The sequence below is a fragment of the Drosophila bipectinata genome, chromosome XL (genome assembly GCF_030179905.1).
Source record: "Drosophila bipectinata strain 14024-0381.07 chromosome XL, DbipHiC1v2, whole genome shotgun sequence".
Lineage (NCBI taxonomy): Eukaryota > Metazoa > Arthropoda > Insecta > Diptera > Drosophilidae > Drosophila > Drosophila bipectinata.
The window spans coordinates 12,937,354-12,960,117 of record NC_091734.1 but is presented as its reverse complement, the minus strand read 5'-3'; the positions used below and the strand labels follow the sequence as shown (position 1 = coordinate 12,960,117).

The following is a 22,764-nucleotide window of genomic DNA, read 5'->3' as shown; positions in this document are numbered from 1 at the left end:
TGGGTTCCGTGATTACTACATGGTAGTTTATTTCCTGATCGGATACAAATCGGCAGAGCTATGGCCATCGGAAGGAGCAAAAGTGGGGAAAATAGGAAAACCCACAATTTTTTTAGGGGAACCCCTGGGAAAAAATTCGAAAAATTTCAAAACGATATTTAGGCACTAATTTGGATGAGGAAAGTAGCTTCTGGGTTCCGTGATTACTACATGGTAGTTTATTTCCTGATCGGATACAAATCGGCAGAGCTATGGCCATCGGAAGAAGCAAAAGTGGGGAAAATAGGAAAACCCACAATTTTGTAGGGGAACCCCTGGGAAAAAATTCGAAAAATTTCAAAACGATATTTAGGCACTAATTTGGATGAGGAAAGTAGCTTCTGGGTTCCGTGATTACTACATGGTAGTTTATTTCCTGATCGGATACAAATCGGCAGAGCTATGGCCATCGGAAGGAGCAAAAGTGGGGAAAATAGGAAAACCCACAATTTTGTAGGGGAACCCCTGGGAAAAAATTCGAAAAATTTCAAAACGATATTTAGGCACTAATTTGGATGAGGAAAGTAGCTTCTGGGTTCCCTGATTCCTAATGGTAGTTTATTTCCTGATCGGATACGAATTGGCAGAGCTAGGGCCATCGGAAGGAGCAAAAGTGGGGAAAATAGGAAAACCCACAACTTTGTAGGGGAACCCCTGGGAAAAAATTCGAAAAATTTCGAAACGATATTTAGGCACTAATTTGGATGAGGAAAGTAGCTTCTGGGTTCATTGATTACTAAATGGTAGTTTATTTCCTGATCGGATACGAATTGGCAGAGCTATGGCCATCGGCAGGAGCAAAAGTGGGGAAAATAGGAAAACCCACAACTTTGTAGGGGAACCCCTGGGAAAAAATTCGAAAAATTTTAAAACGATATTTAAGCACTAATTTGGATGAGGAAAGTAGCTTCTGGGTTCCCTGATTACTAAATGGTAGTTTATTTCCTGATCGGATACAAATCGGCAGAGCTATGGCCATCGGCAGGAGCAAAAGTGGGGAAAATAGGAAAACCCACAACTTTGTAGGGAAACCCCTGGGAAAAAATTCCAAAAATTTCAAAACGATATTTAGGCACTAATTTGGATGAGGAAAGTAGCTTCTGGGTTCCCTGATTACTAAATGGTAGTTTATTTCCTGATCGGATACAAATCGGCAGAGCTATGGCCATCGGAAAGAGCAAAAGTGGGGAAAATAGGAAAACCATCAATTTTGTAGGGGAACCCCTGGGAAAAAATTCGAAAAATTTCAAAACGATATTTAGGCACTAATTTGGATGAGGAAAGTAGCTTCTGGGTTCCCTGATTCCTAATGGTAGTTTATTTCCTGATCGGATACGAATTGGCAGAGCTAGGGCCATCGGAAGGAGCAAAAGTGGGGAAAATAGGAAAATCCACAATTTTGTAGGGGAACCCCTGGGAAAAAATTCGAAAAATTTCAAAACGATATTTAGGCACTAATTTGGATGAGGAAAGTAGCTTCTGGGTTCCGTGATTACTACATGGTAGTTTATTTCCTGATCGGATACGAATTGGCAGAGCTAGGGCCATCGGAAGGAGCAAAAGTGGGGAAAATAGGAAAATCCACAATTTTGTAGGGGAACCCCTGGGAAAAAATTCGAAAAAATTTTAAAACGATATTTAGGCACTAATTTGGATGAGGAAAGTAGCTTCTGGGTTCCGTGATTACTACATGGTAGTTTATTTCCTGATCGGATACAAATCGGCAGAGCTATGGCCATCGGAAGGAGCAAAAGTGGGGAAAATAGGAAAACCCACAATTTTTTAGGGGAACCCCTGGGAAAAAATTCGAAAAATTTCGAAACGATATTTAGGCACTAATTTGGATGAGGAAAGTAGCTTCTGGGTTCCGTGATTACTACATGGTAGTTTATTTCCTGATCGGATACAAATCGGCAGAGCTATGGCCATCGGCAGGAGCAAAGGTGGGGAAAATAGGAAAACCCACAACTTTGTAGGGGAACCCCTGGGAAAAAATTCGAAAAATTTTAAAACGATATTTAGGCACTAATTTGGATGAGGAAAGTAGCTTCTGGGTTCCCTGATTACTAAATGGTAGTTTATTTCCTGATCGGATACGAATTGGCAGAGCTAGGGCCATCGGAAGGAGCAAAAGTGGGGAAAATAGGAAAATCCACAATTTTGTAGGGGAACCCCTGGGAAAAAATTCGAAAAATTTCGAAACGATATTTAGGCACTAATTTGGATGAGGAAAGTAGCTTCTGGGTTCCGTGATTACTAAATGGTAGTTTCTTTCCTGATCGGATAGAAATCGGCAGAGCTATGGCCATCGGCAGGAGCAAAAGTGGGGAAAATAGGAAAACCCACAACTTTGTAGGGGAACCCCTGGGAAAAAATTCGAAAAATTTTAAAACGATATTTAGGCACTAATTTGGATGAGGAAAGTAGCTTCTGGGTTCCCTGATTACTAAATGGTAGTTTATTTCCTGATCGGATACGAATTGGCAGAGCTAGGGCCATCGGAAGGAGCAAAAGTGGGGAAAATAGGAAAATCCACAATTTTGTAGGGGAACCCCTGGGAAAAAATTCGAAAAATTTCGAAACGATATTTAGGCACTAATTTGGATGAGGAAAGTAGCTTCTGGGTTCCGTGATTACTACATGGTAGTTTATTTCCTGATCGGATACAAATCGGCAGAGCTATGGCCATCGGCAGGAGCAAAGGTGGGGAAAATAGGAAAACCCACAACTTTGTAGGGGAACCCCTGGGAAAAAATTCGAAAAATTTTAAAACGATATTTAGGCACTAATTTGGATGAGGAAAGTAGCTTCTGGGTTCCCTGATTACTAAATGGTAGTTTATTTCCTGATCGGATACGAATTGGCAGAGCTAGGGCCATCGGAAGGAGCAAAAGTGGGGAAAATAGGAAAATCCACAATTTTGTAGGGGAACCCCTGGGAAAAAATTCGAAAAATTTCGAAACGATATTTAGGCACTAATTTGGATGAGGAAAGTAGCTTCTGGGTTCCGTGATTACTAAATGGTAGTTTCTTTCCTGATCGGATACAAATCGGCAGAGCTATGGCCATCGGCAGGAGCAAAAGTGGGGAAAATAGGAAAACCCACAACTTTGTAGGGGAACCCCTGGGAAAAAATTCGAAAAATTTCAAAACGATATTTAGGCACTAATTTGGATGAGGAAAGTAGCTTCTGGGTTCATTGATTACTAAATGGTAGTTTATTTCCTGATCGGATACGAATTGGCAGAGCTAGGGCCATCGGAAGGAGCAAAAGTGGGGAAAATAGGAAAATCCACAATTTTGTAGGGGAACCCCTGGGAAAAAATTCGAAAAATTTCAAAACGATATTTAGGCACTAATTTGGATGAGGAAAGTAGCTTCTGGGTTCCGTGATTACTACATGGTAGTTTATTTCCTGATCGGATACAAATCGGCAGAGCTATGGCCATCGGCAGGAGCAAAGGTGGGGAAAATAGGAAAACCCACAACTTTGTAGGGGAACCCCTGGGAAAAAATTCGAAAAATTTTAAAACGATATTTAGGCACTAATTTGGATGAGGAAAGTAGCTTCTGGGTTCCCTGATTACTAAATGGTAGTTTATTTCCTGATCGGATACGAATTGGCAGAGCTAGGGCCATCGGAAGGAGCAAAAGTGGGGAAAATAGGAAAATCCACAATTTTGTAGGGGAACCCCTGGGAAAAAATTCGAAAAATTTCGAAACGATATTTAGGCACTAATTTGGATGAGGAAAGTAGCTTCTGGGTTCCGTGATTACTAAATGGTAGTTTCTTTCCTGATCGGATACAAATCGGCAGAGCTATGGCCATCGGCAGGAGCAAAAGTGGGGAAAATAGGAAAACCCACAACTTTGTAGGGGAACCCCTGGGAAAAAATTCGAAAAATTTTAAAACGATATTTAGGCACTAATTTGGATGAGGAAAGTAGCTTCTGGGTTCCCTGATTACTAAATGGTAGTTTATTTCCTGATCGGATACGAATTGGCAGAGCTAGGGCCATCGGAAGGAGCAAAAGTGGGGAAAATAGGAAAATCCACAATTTTGTAGGGGAACCCCTGGGAAAAAATTCGAAAAATTTCGAAACGATATTTAGGCACTAATTTGGATGAGGAAAGTAGCTTCTGGGTTCCGTGATTACTACATGGTAGTTTATTTCCTGATCGGATACAAATCGGCAGAGCTATGGCCATCGGCAGGAGCAAAGGTGGGGAAAATAGGAAAACCCACAACTTTGTAGGGGAACCCCTGGGAAAAAATTCGAAAAATTTTAAAACGATATTTAGGCACTAATTTGGATGAGGAAAGTAGCTTCTGGGTTCCCTGATTACTAAATGGTAGTTTATTTCCTGATCGGATACGAATTGGCAGAGCTAGGGCCATCGGAAGGAGCAAAAGTGGGGAAAATAGGAAAATCCACAATTTTGTAGGGGAACCCCTGGGAAAAAATTCGAAAAATTTCGAAACGATATTTAGGCACTAATTTGGATGAGGAAAGTAGCTTCTGGGTTCCGTGATTACTAAATGGTAGTTTCTTTCCTGATCGGATACAAATCGGCAGAGCTATGGCCATCGGCAGGAGCAAAAGTGGGGAAAATAGGAAAACCCACAACTTTGTAGGGGAACCCCTGGGAAAAAATTCGAAAAATTTTAAAACGATATTTAGGCACTAATTTGGATGAGGAAAGTAGCTTCTGGGTTCCCTGATTACTAAATGGTAGTTTATTTCCTGATCGGATACGAATTGGCAGAGCTAGGGCCATCGGAAGGAGCAAAAGTGGGGAAAATAGGAAAATCCACAATTTTGTAGGGGAACCCCTGGGAAAAAATTCGAAAAATTTCGAAACGATATTTAGGCACTAATTTGGATGAGGAAAGTAGCTTCTGGGTTCCGTGATTACTAAATGGTAGTTTCTTTCCTGATCGGATACAAATCGGCAGAGCTATGGCCATCGGCAGGAGCAAAAGTGGGGAAAATAGGAAAACCCACAACTTTGTAGGGGAACCCCTGGGAAAAAATTCGAAAAATTTCAAAACGATATTTAGGCACTAATTTGGATGAGGAAAGTAGCTTCTGGGTTCATTGATTACTAAATGGTAGTTTATTTCCTGATCGGATACGAATTGGCAGAGCTAGGGCCATCGGAAGGAGCAAAAGTGGGGAAAATAGGAAAATCCACAATTTTGTAGGGGAACCCCTGGGAAAAAATTCGAAAAATTTCGAAACGATATTTAGGCACTAATTTGGATGAGGAAAGTAGCTTCTGGGTTCCGTGATTACTAAATGGTAGTTTCTTTCCTGATCGGATACAAATCGGCAGAGCTATGGCCATCGGCAGGAGCAAAAGTGGGGAAAATAGGAAAACCCACAACTTTGTAGGGGAACCCCTGGGAAAAAATTCGAAAAATTTCAAAACGATATTTAGGCACTAATTTGGATGAGGAAAGTAGCTTCTGGGTTCATTGATTACTAAATGGTAGTTTATTTCCTGATCGGATACGAATTGGCAGAGCTAGGGCCATCGGAAGGAGCAAAAGTGGGGAAAATAGGAAAATCCACAATTTTGTAGGGGAACCCCTGGGAAAAAATTCGAAAAATTTCGAAACGATATTTAGGCACTAATTTGGATGAGGAAAGTAGCTTCTGGGTTCCGTGATTACTAAATGGTAGTTTCTTTCCTGATCGGATACAAATCGGCAGAGCTATGGCCATCGGCAGGAGCAAAAGTGGGGAAAATAGGAAAACCCACAACTTTGTAGGGGAACCCCTGGGAAAAAATTCGAAAAATTTCAAAACGATATTTAGGCACTAATTTGGATGAGGAAAGTAGCTTCTGGGTTCATTGATTACTAAATGGTAGTTTATTTCCTGATCGGATACGAATTGGCAGAGCTAGGGCCATCGGAAGGAGCAAAAGTGGGGAAAATAGGAAAATCCACAATTTTGTAGGGGAACCCCTGGGAAAAAATTCGAAAAATTTCGAAACGATATTTAGGCACTAATTTGGATGAGGAAAGTAGCTTCTGGGTTCCGTGATTACTAAATGGTAGTTTCTTTCCTGATCGGATACAAATCGGCAGAGCTATGGCCATCGGCAGGAGCAAAAGTGGGGAAAATAGGAAAACCCACAACTTTGTAGGGGAACCCCTGGGAAAAAATTCGAAAAATTTCAAAACGATATTTAGGCACTAATTTGGATGAGGAAAGTAGCTTCTGGGTTCCCTGATTACTAAATGGTAGTTAATTTCCTGATCGGATACGAATTGGCAGAGCTAGGGCCATCGGAAGGAGCAAAAGTGGGGAAAATAGGAAAACCCACAACTTTGTAGGGGAACCCCTGGGAAAAAATTCGAAAAATTTCAAAACGATATTTAGGCACTAATTTGGATGAGGAAAGTAGCTTCTGGGTTCCCTGATTACTAAATGGTAGTTTATTTCCTGATCGGATACAAATCGGCAGAGCTATGGACATCGGAAGGAGCAAAAGTGGGGAAAATAGGAAAACCCACAACTTTGTAGGGGAACCCCTGGGAAAAAATTCGAAAAATTTCAAAACGATATTTAGGCACTAATTTGGATGAGGAAAGTAGCTTCTGGGTTCCCTGATTACTAAATGGTAGTTTATTTCCTGATCGGATACAAATCGGCAGAGCTATGGCCATCGGCAGGAGCAAAAGTGGGGAAAATAGGAAAACCCACAATTTTGTAGGGGAACCCCTGGGAAAAAATTCGAAAAATTTCAAAACGATATTTAGGCACTAATTTGGATGAGGAAAGTAGCTTCTGGGTTCCCTGATTACTAAATGGTAGTTAATTTCCTGATCGGATACGAATTGGCAGAGCTAGGGCCATCGGAAGGAGCAAAAGTGGGGAAAATAGGAAAACCCACAATTTTGTAGGGGAACCCCTGGGAAAAAATTCGAAAAATTTCAAAACGATATTTAGGCACTAATTTGGATGAGGAAAGTAGCTTCTGGGTTCCCTGATTACTAAATGGTAGTTAATTTCCTGATCGGATACGAATTGGCAGAGCTGGGGCCATCGGAAGGAGCAAAAGTGGGGAAAATAGGAAAACCCACAATTTTGTAGGGGAACCCCTGGGAAAAAATTCGAAAAATTTCAAAACGATATTTAGGCACTAATTTGGATGAGGAAAGTAGCTTCTGGGTTCCCTGATGACTAAATGGTAGTTTATTTCCTGATCGGATACAAATCGGCAGAGCTATGGCCATCGGAAGGAGCAAAAGTGGGGAAAATAGGAAAGTCCACAATTTTGTAGGGGAACCCCTGGGAAAAAATTCGAAAAATTTCAAAACGATATTTAGGCACTAATTTGGATGAGGAAAGTAGCTTCTGGGTTCCCTGATTACTAAATGGTAGTTAATTTCCTGATCGGATACGAATTGGCAGAGCTAGGGCCATCGGAAGGAGCAAAAGTGGGGAAAATAGGAAAACCCACAATTTTGTAGGGGAACCCCTGGGAAAAAATTCGAAAAATTTCAAAACGATATTTAGGCACTAATTTGGATGAGGAAAGTAGCTTCTGGGTTCCCTGATTACTAAATGGTAGTTAATTTCCTGATCGGATACGAAGTGGCAGAGCTGGGGCCATCGGAAGGAGCAAAAGTGGGGAAAATAGGAAAACCCACAATTTTGTAGGGGAACCCCTGGGAAAAAATTCGAAAAATTTCAAAACGATATTTAGGCACTAATTTGGATGAGGAAAGTAGCTTCTGGGTTCCCTGATGACTAAATGGTAGTTTATTTCCTGATCGGATACAAATCGGCAGAGCTATGGCCATCGGAAGGAGCAAAAGTGGGGAAAATAGGAAAACCCACAATTTTTTAGGGGAACCCCTGGGAAAAAATTCGAAAAATTTCAAAACGATATTTAGGCACTAATTTGGATGAGGAAAGTAGCTTCTGGGTTCCCTGATTACTAAATGGTAGTTAATTTCCTGATCGGATACGAATTGGCAGAGCTAGGGCCATCGGAAGGAGCAAAAGTGGGGAAAATAGGAAAACCCACAACTTTGTAGGGGAACCCCTGGGAAAAAATTCGAAAAATTTCAAAACGATATTTAGGCACTAATTTGGATGAGGAAAGTAGCTTCTGGGTTCCCTGATTACTAAATGGTAGTTTATTTCCTGATCGGATACAAATCGGCAGAGCTATGGCCATCGGCAGGAGCAAAAGTGGGGAAAATAGGAAAACCCACAATTTTGTAGGGGAACCCCTGGGAAAAAATTCGAAAAATTTCAAAACGATATTTAGGCACTAATTTGGATGAGGAAAGTAGCTTCTGGGTTCCCTGATTACTAAATGGTAGTTAATTTCCTGATCGGATACGAATTGGCAGAGCTAGGGCCATCGGAAGGAGCAAAAGTGGGGAAAATAGGAAAACCCACAATTTTGTAGGGGAACCCCTGGGAAAAAATTCGAAAAATTTCAAAACGATATTTAGGCACTAATTTGGATGAGGAAAGTAGCTTCTGGGTTCCCTGATTACTAAATGGTAGTTAATTTCCTGATCGGATACGAAGTGGCAGAGCTGGGGCCATCGGAAGGAGCAAAAGTGGGGAAAATAGGAAAACCCACAATTTTGTAGGGGAACCCCTGGGAAAAAATTCGAAAAATTTCAAAACGATATTTAGGCACTAATTTGGATGAGGAAAGTAGCTTCTGGGTTCCCTGATGACTAAATGGTAGTTTATTTCCTGATCGGATACAAATCGGCAGAGCTATGGCCATCGGAAGGAGCAAAAGTGGGGAAAATAGGAAAGTCCACAATTTTGTAGGGGAACCCCTGGGAAAAAATTCGAAAAATTTCAAAACGATATTTAGGCACTAATTTGGATGAGGAAAGTAGCTTCTGGGTTCCCTGATTACTAAATGGTAGTTAATTTCCTGATCGGATACGAATTGGCAGAGCTATGGCCATCGGAAGGAGCAAAAGTGGGGAAAATAGGAAAACCATCAATTTTGTAGGGGAACCCCTGGGAAAAAATTCGAAAAATTTCAAAACGATGTTTAGGCACTAATTTGGATGAGGAAAGTAGCTTCTGGGTTCCCTGATTACTAAATGGTAGTTAATTTCCTGATCGGATACGAATTGGCAGAGCTATGGCCATCGGAAGGAGCAAAAGTGGGGAAAATAGGAAAACCATCAATTTTGTAGGGGAACCCCTGGGAAAAAATTCGAAAAATTTCAAAACGATGTTTAGGCACTAATTTGGATGAGGAAAGTAGCTTCTGGGTTCCCTGATGACTAAATGGTAGTTTATTTCCTGATCGGATACAAATCGGCAGAGCTATGGCCATCGGCAGGAGCAAAAGTGGGGAAAATAGGAAAACCCACAACTTTGTAGGGGAACCCCTGGGAAAAAATTCGAAAAATTTTAAAACGATATTTAGGCACTAATTTGGATGAGGAAAGTAGCTTCTGGGTTCCCTGATTACTAAATGGTAGTTAATTTCCTGATCGGATACGAATTGGCAGAGCTATGGCCATCGGAAGGAGCAAAAGTGGGAAAAATAGGAAAATCCACATTTTTGTAAAATTGGTACCCGTTGGAAAAAAATTCGATATACATATGTTTATTTTTTATTTGATGATTTATTTGTTTGCTCTCAAGTCAAAAATGGTCCGGATAAAAAAAAAAAGTGTCGCTTTAATGAACAAAGGATAATAAAGGATAATTGGGGTAAATGTAAATGGTACTCTTGATGTAGGACTATTGATTTTTATGTTGTTTTTTGTGAATTTAGAGTGTATTTACATTTATCATTGATGATTAAATTTAGCAATTATCGCTAACACTAAAATGATGGACTAAAAAATCATTGAGCGTACTGAATAGCTCTTTTTATATGTGCCCCTGGTCGCTTTATAGTAACTCTAATAAGGAGTGTCTTAGCAGAGAAAGCTCAACATCATTTCGGGGAACGCCGCACAATATGTACAAATTGAAGCATTAACTTAAATTCTAAATAATCAGGGCCTTGATCCGTCTCGCAAGAGGATCGTACGATCCGCAGCCTTTTGTCCCGCCCTGACCCCGGAATGGCGGGTATTGCATCCGCGCTCTACTTCCCCACGATGCCGCTTTTTTTGGCATCCAGTTCGTAGATTAGCAGTCGCCACATCTTCACCACAAACACTTCAGCCTCCTCATCCAATACCTATGAGCGATTGTGCGTATATTATGAAACGAAAAGAGATAGAAATAGAAATAATAAGGATTAGTTTTTCATTGAATTTGATTGAGAGGATTCGTTGATGAGACTCACCATTTGAACATCGTCTAGAATACTTTGGGGCGGACTGCCGGCCAATACTTTGGAACATATAAAGTCCACAAGCGTTGGCTCCGGTTCACCGATATATTCGATGATTTTCTTATTGATCCATGGACGTATTTTGCGTTCCATTAGACCGCTGTCAATCTCGTTGCGGTCAAGCTTATAATTAAATAGCTCCGCCTTTTGCGTTGGTATCCTGTCAATAATGCTTTTTATATGCCGCCGTTTTTCATCATACACCTTTGCACCATTCTCATCCTTTTTGGTGTTTGTAGCGGCAGCATCTGCGCTACTGCTCGCAGATGCAGCTGCATCATTCTTACCGTGTTTGCTGCTGCTGCTGCTGCTGCTGCCGCTGTTGTGTTTACTGCTACCGCCGCTGTTGCTCTTGCCATTACCGTTCGAACCCGAACCGGATCCCGTCCCGGATCCAGCCTGGGCTATCTTCTGGCTAACGGCAGCGGCTGCAGCTGTTGCCGCCGAAACGGCGGAGCTTTGTCGATCCGTTGAGCTGTTGCTATTGCTGCTGCTCTTTCCACCGCCCTCACTGCTGCCAATATCGCCAGCTGGATGGCCCAATGGCGTACTGTTGCTCATGTTGTCGTCGTAGTCTACAAAAAGCCAGCCAGAGATGGTTAGATATATCGGAAACGTATTCTGATGATTCGGTTACTCACCCAGGGGCACCAGTTTGCGCTTCTTGGGATTGATATTCTCGTCATTGTCGTCGTCGTTGACAAAGACGCCTGTGGCCTCTATCTTCTTCTTCTTGAGATTGTTGCCCAGCGTCAGCGAAATGAGGGGCATGGTCATGGGCGGTGTGGCCGAGGCAAGGTGAGCATCATGCGCTGACCCGGGACCTGATCCAGATCCAGAACCCTGATCGTTCAGCATGGCCGCCTGGGTTGGCGTGTGGATGTGGGAGAGCGAGTCGCGGGACTCGCTGTCCTGCCGACTGATACTATTTTGGCGCGATGACAGGGACTTCTCGTTATTGTTGTTCTTGGCATATCCTCCGCTGGCATTCGAGGCTGTGTCCGCCATGGAGGCGTGGTCGTCGTTCGATATGGAATCCTCGTTGTGGCCGGCTAGGTTGGGATCGTAGCTTTCCGAGGATGACTGGTTTTTGCGTTGCTTTTGCCCGCCAGCAGATAAATTCGATGGCGTGCCACTTTCGCCGGCGGCCGAAGCTGCTTGCTTGCCCCGCCCCGCCGTATTGCCACCTGACGAATCCTGATTAACGTTAATCAGGATACGAGGCTCGTACAGCTTCTCGATTTCCCGCCGTGCCTTCTCATACTCCAGCGAGGGATTTTCAAACTCGCCGCTGAAGATCTTGTTCTTGAGCTCGGCCAGTTCGTCGGCCTCCTTCTCGCGATCCTTGGAATCGGCATCTGCCTCACGCACTCGTTCAGCCAGACGCTGTTGGAGCTCACGTCCACGGTAATACAGAGAATCATCACGTTCGTCATCGTAATCCTCGACGAACTCCTTCAGTCGCTTAGCATCCGTTTCACGTTCCTCCTGCCGCAGAAGCTCCTTCAGACGGTACTGCCAAAGAAAATAGTTTCACTTAGCTAGTTCCATATACAGACCAGTACTCTCTTACCTTCTCGTTCTCCTTGGCCTTGCGCTTCTCTCGGATCTCCCAGTTTGAGAGACGCTCCTGGTAGGCAGCCTCCTTCTCGCGAGCCTTCTTCTCGGCCTTCTTGCGCTCCCTTAACTCCTCCTCCATCTCCTTTTCGCGGCGGGAGTCGCGCACTGGCTTCAGGACCTTCTCCTCGCGTTCCCGCTCACGCTCCCGGTCACGTTCCCTTTCCCTCTCCCTTTCACGCTCCCGCTCCCGTTCCCGCATCTCATTCCTCTCCCGTTCGCGTTCCCGCATCTCGACTCGTTCACGTTCCCTCTGCTCCCGTTCCCGTTCACGCTCCCTTTCCCGCTCCCGTTCCCTCTCACGCTCCTTGTCGCGCTGTTCTCTGATTTCGCGCTCCCGCTCCCGGTCTTTCGACCTGGACTTGGAACGGCGGCGTCGGGAGTCCTTGGAGTCTGTGTGACGCTCCTTGTGTGTTTCTGTGCTGGCAGAGTCCTTGTTGCGACTGCTGCCACTGCTGCGACCACCCGATGTGGACTCCTTTGCTTCCTTTGATGACGATGATTCCTTATTGACAGATGGTTGGTCCTTATCGTCTATGTCCACAATCTCGCCACTTTCCTTTGCCGTACTCGAGCTTCCTCCAGCAGACGTTGAGCCAGACTTGCTGGAGGAGGATTTACTGGAGCGCTCGCTTTCCCGCTGCTGCTTCTTGCGCTCCTTGTCACGCTCCTTCTCCTTGCTTGCCGCCAGCTTCTCTTTTTCCTTCTCCTTCTCCAGTTCCTTGCGGTGCTCGTCGGCCTCGGCACGCATGCGGAACTTGCCGATCTCGCTGCTGATGAGATTACGCTTCTCCTCCTCGAGAGCATTGTCGTTCATCACCTTGATTTTGATATCGTCGTCGCGGCGAGTCTTCTTGTTCCGGTTAGTGCTACCGTAGATGTCGCCGCGGGTGCTTCCATCGAATCCTTCGAACTCGTGCTTGTGCTCCTCTAGCAGATCGTGCATCTGACTGACAGCGTACTCGTCCTCCGTCTTCTCATCCACGGCACTGCCGCCGTCGCCGTTTTTATTCTCCTTTGTGTAGTCCTCGATGAGAGTTTTGTTCTTGGCATCCACCTTGGCTACCAGCTTCTTTCCGTCGATCTCCATTTCACTAAGCAGCCGAACAGCTCTCATGGCTGCAATGGGACCACTGGATACGAAAAGTAAAACTGCTTATTAGGCCAAACCACAACATTCGAATGGAGGGATGAGGTGTAGGAGGGTCATGTGAGGTCAACTTACTCAAATTCGCAGAATCCAAAGGTGGAAACTCGTTTCCAATTGATCACCACACCGCAGGTTGCCAGTATTCTTTTCAGGAGGGCCTCCGGGACGCGTTCGCTGATGTTACCGACGAAGACCGTGATGATGGGTCCACGGAATTGTGGCTGCGGCTCTGGCGGGCGATGGTAAACTGTCGGCTGTGAACTGATGGTTGCCGAGTTCCGAAAACTTCGGGGCGGAGGATTACCCATGTTCGGCATCATCTGGAAATTGGAAGAGTTGAGGGTGACTATTGGCATGGAGGGTTTCTTGAAGGCTGACACTTACGTGCGGGGGCGGAATCGAGGGATTCAAGTAGGGCGGCATGGGCGCCCTTGGTGGGTACGACATTTTGCCTGCTATCCGGTTTAAGATAGTATTTTAACCGAAACTACTGGCTTGCTTGCAAATTAAAGCCGACAAATTACACAGACACAGGCAAACGCACCAGGCACGCACACACAGATACGCCACACACACGCAAAAGAGTGGGAATATGCGTGGAATTATGGTGTACTATTGGCTTTTAGTAACTCAAAATCACTTCAATTGATTGAGTTCACCGGCGGGTGGCCTGCTTCTGGTCTTGGAGTAACTGCTTCCACAAAGGCATGCAAAAAACACGCCGATAACTATAAAAAAGCGAGTTCAATCTTCTTTTTCACAACTCTGCGGCCGCTGCTCTAGAGATGGTACCGTCTAACAAGCTTCTATCGGTTGGCAGGCGTGTAACCAATCGATAATCGCTCATTTCACGATCTGGTGGCAGCCCCGTTCCGATTTTTATGTTATCGTTATGCTTTAGAATATGCATTAAATTTTAAAAACTACTCTCAACCTCTTTTTGTTTTCCTGAAGCTTTCTAAATTAGTAACAAATAATATTTAGGAAGCATTTCGATGACTTCCAGCTGATCCCTCCCACTAGTGTTTTTCAGAGTGACCAAATCAGGTGCGCCAAACATCAATCAGCTGATTTGGATGCGGTAACTACCAACAAATAACAATTTTAAACAAGAAACGAGGAGGATAATGAGAGTAGGAAGCCTGCTCAGGTTCCGCTGCACGGCTTTGGCAAACAGCAAGGCCAGACAACAATATGTGCCACAGCATAAGCCCGTCCTAGAGGATGACATCAAGCGCCTGGAGGACTTCCTCTTGTCCAAGCCCAATGTTTTGGTTTTAACGGGAGCGGGAATCTCAACCGAGTCCGGTAAGGAGCCTTGCCGGCTTTGGAATGATGTCCTCGAAACACAGTAACTTACGTTCCTTAATACCCATCATAGGAATTCCCGATTACCGTTCCGAAGGCGTTGGGCTGTACGCCAGGACGAACCACAAGCCCATCCAGCATATGGAGTTCGTAAAATCGTCGGCGGTGCGCAAGCGCTATTGGGCGAGAAACTTTGTAGGATGGCCCACCTTCTCTGCCACCCAGCCTAATGCGACGCACCATGCTTTGGCCAGATTCGAGCGCGAACAACGAGTCCAGGCAGTGGTGACACAGAACGTGGATAGACTGCACACGAAAGCCGGCAGCAAGCACGTGGTGGAGGTCCATGGAAGTGGCTATGTCGTCAAGTGCTTGTCCTGCGACTACCGCATCGATCGCCACGAGTTCCAGAGCATTCTGTCTTCCCTAAATCCAGCCTTTCAGGATGCCCCCGACATGATTCGTCCCGATGGAGATGTCGAAATACCGGCAGAGTACATTGAAAATTTCCGGATACCCGAATGCCCGGACTGCGGCGGTGACCTCAAGCCGGAGATTGTATTTTTCGGTGACAGTGTGCCACGAGCTCGGCTGGACGAGATTGCAGCGTTGGTGTATAACAGCGATGGTTTGCTCGTCTTGGGATCCAGTCTGCTTGTCTTCTCCGGCTACCGTGTTGTGCTGCAGACCAAAGACCTAAAGCTCCCTGTGGCTATAGTAAATATTGGAGACACCCGGGCTGACCATTTGGCAGACATCAAGATATCGGCCAAGTGCGGCGATGTGCTCCCCAAGCTCTTCGACTATCGTTCTGCTAAAAGTGTTAGCTAATTATGTTTCTTAATTTCTATTAAAAATTAAATTAAAGCTAAGACTTTTCATGGTTTTTTTTTAGAAACAAATGTAGTTTCTCGGCACCAACCACGAGGAGTCTTAAACGACCAATCGGAAAGCTAAATTTTGCGCCGCGCTTCCTCTCCTGTTATCGGTTATCGATAACTCGCCAGATGGTGCCGGTTGTTTTTGGTTCTCTTTTTGTTTCGTAATTAATAATATTGTGGGGAGCTGAATGAAATAGGGCGAAATGCAGCGAGCACGCCTGTTATCCGGTGTGTGCCTGCGCTGGCAGCGTATGCTGCAGCTCCCGACACGGACCGCCACCTGGGGAAGCCAGGGATTCCTTAAGACCACAACGTCCAGCCGGCTGAATCTGGACATCCCACAGCGGAACCTGAGCTTCGGAAGTGCTGCCTGGAACGCAGCGGACAGGAGGAGCCGGGCTAGAAATCCTAAATCTTCTCCAGCGAGGCCAGTCGACGTGGAACAGTTGTGGACGCAGCTGGACTCCTATTACAAACAAAACAGCCTGATCAGCTTCGAGCAATGCCAGAGGTTTGTGGAGCATCTGCAGCAGTCCCACAACCCGGAGGGTGTCACCGTCGAGCAGCTGCACTTTCTTCTCGGATCCTGCGTGCCCGAGCTGTTGCCCGCCCAGAGCAGCCAGGAACGACTGCAGCTTTTCCAGAGCTTGTGGGCACAGTTGTTGAAACTGGGCCAGCCTACCTTGGCTCACTACCACACACAACTGGAGGTGCTGCGTCAGAACCGCCTCCCACTGCCGGACCATCGTTCACTGCTCGCCGAGATTGCCGTCTACCATGGACCGGCCGATGCCTCGCTTTACAGCGCCCTCCTGGCTGTGGCGTGCTCGGCAGGAAACATGCGGCAGGCCACTGAGCTCCTGGCCGAGATGCGCGAACGCAGCTTCGCTCTCACTGAACACAACTTCCACTCCCTGCTCCTGGGCCATGCTCGCAACGGGGATCTTACCGGAACCGAGTCGGTTCTGTCCAGCATGCGAGCCGCTGGCATGCCCCTGGGCACGAGTACGCAGGCTCTGCGCTTTGAGGCTCTCGTGGCTAACGGACAGCTGGACCAGGCCAAGGATGTGGTGCAATCGGAGACGGATTTCACGGCAGCCCAGCTGCTGCAGATGCTCAGGGCTGTCCTGGCTGCCAAGGAGGTGGACATGGAGCTGGTGCAGCTGCTGGTGAAGAAGCTACCGCGGGACTTTCTCACCGGGCTCGATTTGCCCTTGGCATTACGGAATCTGTGCATCCAGCTGGCGCATAATGACCGCGCCGAAGTCGTTCTCCAGCTGGTGGCCGCTCTCCCGGCTCCAAAGTTCGAAGCATCCAACCAGAACGTGGATGAGTATGCGGCACAGCTGCTTCTGGAGTTCTTCCGTGCCAGTGTGCCTCTGAACCTGACGCTTCAGTTCGCCAAGGAACTAGTCCAGCGGGGTCAGAACCCTTGGGCCCTCCACATCGTGACCGAACTGGCGCTGCGCCGCCTGCCCTCAGCATCTTTGAATTGTCTGGAGGAGCTGTCTGCGGCTGGGCAGGAACTGAGACCGCACTACTTCTGGCCCCTGATCCTGCACTATCATAGGCGCGAAGGAGAGAGCGGGATGCTCCGGTTGGTTGGCGAGATGAAGCGTCTCAAAGTGGAGTGCGACGAGGAGACGCTGCGTAGCTACCTACTGCCGAACCTCAAGCACTCCCTGGCCCAGCCGCTGGAAGCTTTGAAGGCGCTGGAGACGGCGGGTGTGCGACCCTCGCAGACGCTGGTCCTGGTGATTGAATCAATACTCCTGAATCACCAGCAGCAAATGAACGACGTCCTGGAGCTGCTGAAGCGGTATCCAACTCGGATACAAGTCTCCAGCCTGATCCAGCCACTGTCCTCATTGGCGGTGAACGCGAGAGCCACCAAGCGGTTCGAGCAGTTTGCCCAGGTGGTCCAGGCGCTGCAGCAGAGATCTCTCCAGCCGCAGGATGACTTTGTGGGTTCGCTGCTGCTGCAAATGTGTGGTCCTCAGTCCCGTCTCAGCCAGGATGTGCCCTCGCTGGCTCGCTTCGTTCATGAGCTGCGCCGCCTTAAACTGCAGCTCTCACCGTCGGCCGCCGAGTCGATACTGTCCCTGGCACGCCAAGCCACGCAGGACCACGAGCTGCTCCAAGCACTGGGCAAGGCATTGCAGAATATGCACAATCCCCAGTTGGTGCTGGCGGCCGACCTGACTGCCAATGGAGGCTTCATCAAGCATCCGCGTGACATGAGTCTGGACGAGCTGGAGTGCCATCTGGTGGAGCTGGAGGCCAAGCAGCTGAATCCACGCGGTGTGCTTCGCCGCCTCCTGCAGCTCTCGGTGCGGAGCGGTAGACTGGAGCGGGCGCAACAGCTCCTGGCCAAGTGCCAGGCCCTCAAGGTTCAGCACAGTGCCGGGATGTTGGCCTCTATTCTCGATTTGCACATCAAGCTGAAGGATCTGCCGCGTGCCCAGGAGAGTCTTAAGCGCCTGCAGAGCGTCTATCCAGGTGGGTACCTAAGACAGTTCCTTTGGATCCTTTTCTAATCCTTTGTCCTCTCCGTTTAGCATTCCAGATTGACGAGCACAAGCTGATCGACTTTGCCGCCCTCCTCGTCCACTACGAGCAGCTGGAGGTGGCCAAGCAGATGCTCCAACAGCGTTCAGAGCGGCACAAGATCGTCGGCGGCGACTACGTGATCAAGAACGTCTGGCAGCTGCTGACCAACGTGGCTCAGATGTCGGCGAAGGTCAACTCGAACCAAAAACCTGATGAAACCGAAGCCAAACGCCCCAATCTCACCTACGAAACGTTGGAGTACCTACGGAAGTTGGGATACTGCCAAATGCACAACGCTCTCCTCGGACCAGTGGTACGTGAGTGGCTGCTGCGCGGGGATCTGGAGTCGGCAGTGGCCGAGTTTCAACGCCTGGCCACCACCCACCGGCACACACCACTCCAGTTCGAAATTCTGTCGCTGTTGGTGCGCCTGGGTAACGGAGATCAGGAGGAGCTGGCTCGCTATCCTGGCGCAACGGCGGAGTCGGCACAAAAGTATTTGGGAACGGTGACGGCCACCGTTAGCAAGATCCATGGAGCGGCGAACATGAACAGCGCCCTGCTACTGGCCCTGGCGGAGTCGGGAACAGAGTCTCAGCTGCGCCGGCTGATCATCAACCCGGAGTTCCGGCTAAACCACGAGCTGCTGGTGAAGAACTGTGAGCACCTGGGTCAGGAGGGTGCGGTGCGAACGCTTCTGCGTTTGGCCAGAGGAGTGCGCGGTGTCCAGAGGACCATCGACGAGCAGCGGATCTATGACTTGCTGCTGGCCCAGTTCAGTCGGGCCAACGACTTTGAGGCAGCGTTGGATCTCTTCGAGCGCCTGGAGGCGGACGACGAACTGAAGGTCTCCCAGGAGTTCCTGCGCAACTTGGTGCAGCTGCTCCAGGTGAACAACGTGGAAATACCCAGCGGAATAGCCTTAAGGGCCCAAATCAGATAGTAGGATTATCATCTACCTCTAGTTCTTAGTCCTTGTTCCTAAGGTGCTACTTGTTTGACATTTAAGGCATTTTCAGTAAAAGTTAAAGCTATCGTTTTCCCAACACTATCTGGTCTTTTCTTCTATATCCTACGGACTATATCTTAGGATCTCTATGCGTGAAAAACAATTATGGGTTTATATATAGGTGGAAAAACAAAAGATGTTTATTTATGCCGCCACAGAAACGGATGTCATTGTCAGCCACTGTTCCTTAGAACTGGCCATCGCTGCCCCAGGAGGTCTTGACGGTGTCCTCGTTCCAGTCCTCCACTCCACCGACAGTCTCGGCAGCAACCTCATCGGCCCAGTTGGTGGTCTCCTCGACGGGATGATCCACAGCCTCCTCAATCTTGGGTGGTGGCAGAAGCTCCTTGGCGGCAGCCTCCTCCTTCTCGGCCTCCTCGGGATCGCGGTAGAAGAACAGATCAACCACCTCGGGCCACTCAACGGAGCGAGAGATGGTGCCGCGAAGACGGAGCACCTCCCTGGCCAAGAGCCACCACATCAGACCGATGGAGTGAGCAGACTTGTTGTTGCATGGGATAGCGATATCGATGTAACGCAAGGGCGAGTCAGTGTTGGTGAAGGCAATCACGGGGATGTTGACGTACGAGGCCTCCATGATGGGCTGGTGGTCAGTGTTGGGATCGGTCACCACCAACAGACGGGGCTCGCGGAAAGCGGGCTGGATCTGATTGGTGAAGGCACCGGGAGTGAAGCGGCCAGCAATCGGGGTGGTGTCGGTGTACTTGGCGAACTTCAGCACGGCACGCTGACCAATGGGACGCGACGAGATGACGAAGACCTGGACGAGATGGAGTATTTTCGTTAGTTTCTTTCAGAAAACAGAATGGTTGAGTATTCCTCATCCATAGTGAGGCTTGGCTGATCAGCGTTAAAAGTGAAATCATTGCATTTCATACCCGAAAGATTACAAAATCATCACGTGCAGCCACGCCTCTGGGAGGGAAAAGTTCTGAGACCACATGGGAGGATCATATACTCACATCAGAAGCGTTGTCGATGGCCACGATGGCACGGGCAGCCAACTGCAGCTTCTCCCAGGTCTTGCCCAGGTTGATGATGTTGACACCGTCAGCACGGCGCTTGTAGACGTACTGCTCCATCTGGAAGTTGACGTTCTCGGAGCCCAAGTGGGTAGTGGCCACCAACATCTTGGTGATGTCGTCCTCTTTGAGGGACAGAATATCTAAGCCTCCCGACATGTTAACGTGGTGAGAGTTACGGAACCTGCAATATTTAAGACACAAAACAAAAAATTTTAGTCGGTCGACTCAACACAACCTCAAAATTCCGCCATCTCCACGTGCGCAAAAAAAAAATCACTTTTTCTATGGAATTTGACTGTGCTTTGACGGTTTTCGAGCAATAAACGCTTTCATATCTTTGGGCGGCACTTGGTAGTTCATATTTCACTTATAAAAGTATTGTAACTTGAAAAAAAAAAATAGGAAGATTTATGGAACTTACGTCTGGATGCCGCTGGGAGTTTTGACAAAATGGCCGATTGAAGGGAAGTCGATAAACGATGTTGAATTGCAGTCGCCCCCAGATATGGCAACACTGGATATATATTTTTCGAAAATTACAGTTTGGTCACACTAGAAAAAATCTCCGATAGTAGGTCGTTAAAGTGATGGGTGAATTTCGATAGTAGCAAAACTTATCGATGTACACTATCGATGATAGGTATAGCCGTTATTAACTGTGGTGAGTATCGGAATTGGAACTATACCGCCAACTACCACCAATTCCATGTAGGTGAACATGGAATAAGTAATATTTCCCAGATACCCTAATCATTGAAAACACTTGATTTTTGTATACACATTTATTGCAAGTTGGTTTGTTTATATTTTAAATTACGTGTATGCTCCTCGCCATCCGTAACTACCACAACAATGTACGCATATTTCATTTGCTAAATTTTATGTACGTGAAACGTTCCTCGTCCAATTTCGTTTTCGAGTTTAGATTTTTGAGTTCGCCTGGCTGAATAAAATATGTTTGGATGTTGTGTTAGTAACTTAAAAACGATCTGCTGTCGTTACTATCTCATTTATGCTCAGGTTACATATTTTCGAATAGATTCTGATTTGGATTCAGATTCACTGATTCGTCGTTATGATCGAGGAAATATCTTTGCGTTTAAAAATTGATTCGGTTTTATATATTTGTTTTTTTTTTTATTTTATGTTTCTGATATTCAACACCTAAAAAAATGCACTCGTTATTCGTGTGAATGTGTGACTCTGTCTGGGAGTGTTTTAATTCATACCGCTTCCCGTTCGTTATTCGTACTCGTAAATTAATAACATTAATAATACTAAAAAAAATCCTTTTTTATATTCATAAACATTTTTCCATTTTCCATTCTTTTAGTATCATCTTTCGTGATTTAGCTTATTTTTTCTTGGGTTTAGTTTTAAATTACTAACTACTTATATAATGTAATGTTAACTTTTTTTACTTGTTTTAATTTGTCCGTAAAGGGTTTTGTTTTCTCATACTTCCATCTTCGTCCTCTTGCCACCCTATTTGTTACTTCCTCCACCCCATCATCATCCCGCCACGATTGGTTTTCGGGCTTTAACTCTAAGATGTCTGCAAGATCCTTCTCCTCCTCCTCCATTGTTACTCGCTCTTGTTTAGTACTCGTATAACAAATCTGAACAATTTGTATTAAAAAATATATACATATACGTAATAATTAACATTTCACTATGTTCTCCGTTCCATCCATCCGTAACTTGTGTATAAAATATATCCACTATAAAAAATCACTCTTTTGCAAATAAAACTCAATAAGTTCCTTTGTTTTGTTTCGTGTTTTTTTCTGTTAACATTTTGTTTTTTTTTTGTTGTTTCTGTCCTGTTTGTTAGTTAGTTCGTTTGTTTTATTGGTTGGTTTTGTTTGTTTGTTTTTTGTCGCGTGTTGTGTCGCTATCTCGTTCACTTCAGCGCTCTCGTTTCTAACGGAAATAAGAACAGGCATTTGAACGCATAACGGTATAACTATATAAAGATAACGAAAAGGTCCTGAAAGAAGCACACACACATGAATACGTACGCGTGTGTTTGGTTTGTATGTATGTGTGATTAAAGATGCCTTCTTATAATTGGCACAACGATTTAAAATTCTTACATGAATTGTTTTGCTTTTGGTTTTTTTTTTTTTTTTTTTTTAATTTCTTTGGCAGGATGAGCTTCCAGAAAGCTCCCATCTCCGACTCGTCTTTTAGTATCTCTACGATCTCTAGGAGGGAAACCGATAAACCCACAAACTCACCAGCTTTTGGAGATGCGACTTTATGGATGCCCGTCCTTTACAGTTAGATCTTTGCTTTAGTTTATCTTATTTATCATCACTAAACACATAGAAGAAACACATAAAAAATATTAACACAAACAGTTATATAATGCTGCCTCTTCCTCCTATATGCCTGGTCTCTGGTACATATACTCTTCGATTGTTAGTTATTTCTTTTTTTTTATCATCTTCACTTGTTACCCTTTGTACATACATTTTTAATTCAATTTGAAAATTGGAGCTTAATTTAATTCTGATTAAGCATGTTTTGCTCCTCACAACAACAATGCACATTTAAAATTACATTCGTTTTATTCATATTTCCATTTATGTTGGTGTCTGTGGGTGCATGAAGATGTGTGTGTGTTGGGTGTGAGTGTGTGTGTGTGGCACACGAACTAGAAAGCAAAGTCGCCCTTTCTCTAACGGCGAGCGAGCAAAGTGAAAGCGAAATCAAAACAAAGACGATGATTAAAAGCTAACGGTTCTCTAGCGAAGCGGTAAAGAGCAACTAAAAAATAAAGAAGCCACGATTGTAGATAATCTT

The 22,764-nt window shown here is 45.9% G+C and overlaps 4 protein-coding genes across 4 annotated transcripts; 2 read left to right on the top strand and 2 right to left on the bottom strand.

Annotated features, from left to right (window-relative positions):
* Positions 1 to 9,786: 9,786 nt before the first annotated feature.
* Positions 9,787 to 13,955, bottom strand: LOC108119700 (RNA-binding protein 25). The gene is made up of 6 exons (XM_017232995.3): positions 13,547 to 13,955; positions 13,238 to 13,482; positions 11,969 to 13,145; positions 11,037 to 11,910; positions 10,348 to 10,970; positions 9,787 to 10,239 (listed from the first exon to the last, which is right to left on the bottom strand). The coding sequence occupies exons 1-6, from the start codon at positions 13,607 to 13,609 to the stop codon at positions 10,144 to 10,146; spliced, it is 3,078 nt and encodes a 1,025-aa protein (XP_017088484.2). The 5' UTR covers positions 13,610 to 13,955; the 3' UTR covers positions 9,787 to 10,143.
* Positions 13,956 to 14,073: 118 nt separating this feature from the next.
* Sirt4 (Sirtuin 4) lies at positions 14,074 to 15,342 on the top strand. The gene is made up of 2 exons (XM_017232996.3): positions 14,074 to 14,470; positions 14,544 to 15,342. The coding sequence occupies exons 1-2, from the start codon at positions 14,290 to 14,292 to the stop codon at positions 15,299 to 15,301; spliced, it is 939 nt and encodes a 312-aa protein (XP_017088485.2). The 5' UTR covers positions 14,074 to 14,289; the 3' UTR covers positions 15,302 to 15,342.
* A 107-nt stretch (positions 15,343 to 15,449) lies between these two features.
* On the top strand, positions 15,450 to 18,949 carry Lrpprc2 (Leucine-rich pentatricopeptide repeat containing 2). The gene is made up of 2 exons (XM_017232994.3): positions 15,450 to 17,850; positions 17,910 to 18,949. The coding sequence occupies exons 1-2, from the start codon at positions 15,555 to 15,557 to the stop codon at positions 18,842 to 18,844; spliced, it is 3,231 nt and encodes a 1,076-aa protein (XP_017088483.2). The 5' UTR covers positions 15,450 to 15,554; the 3' UTR covers positions 18,845 to 18,949.
* Positions 18,950 to 19,020: 71 nt separating this feature from the next.
* On the bottom strand, positions 19,021 to 20,469 carry sta (stubarista 40S ribosomal protein SA). The gene is made up of 3 exons (XM_017232997.3): positions 20,378 to 20,469; positions 19,894 to 20,137; positions 19,021 to 19,691 (listed from the first exon to the last, which is right to left on the bottom strand). Exons 2-3 carry the CDS (start codon positions 20,110 to 20,112, stop codon positions 19,098 to 19,100), a joined length of 813 nt encoding a protein of 270 aa, XP_017088486.1. The 5' UTR covers positions 20,113 to 20,137; positions 20,378 to 20,469; the 3' UTR covers positions 19,021 to 19,097.
* Positions 20,470 to 22,764: the final 2,295 nt, after the last annotated feature.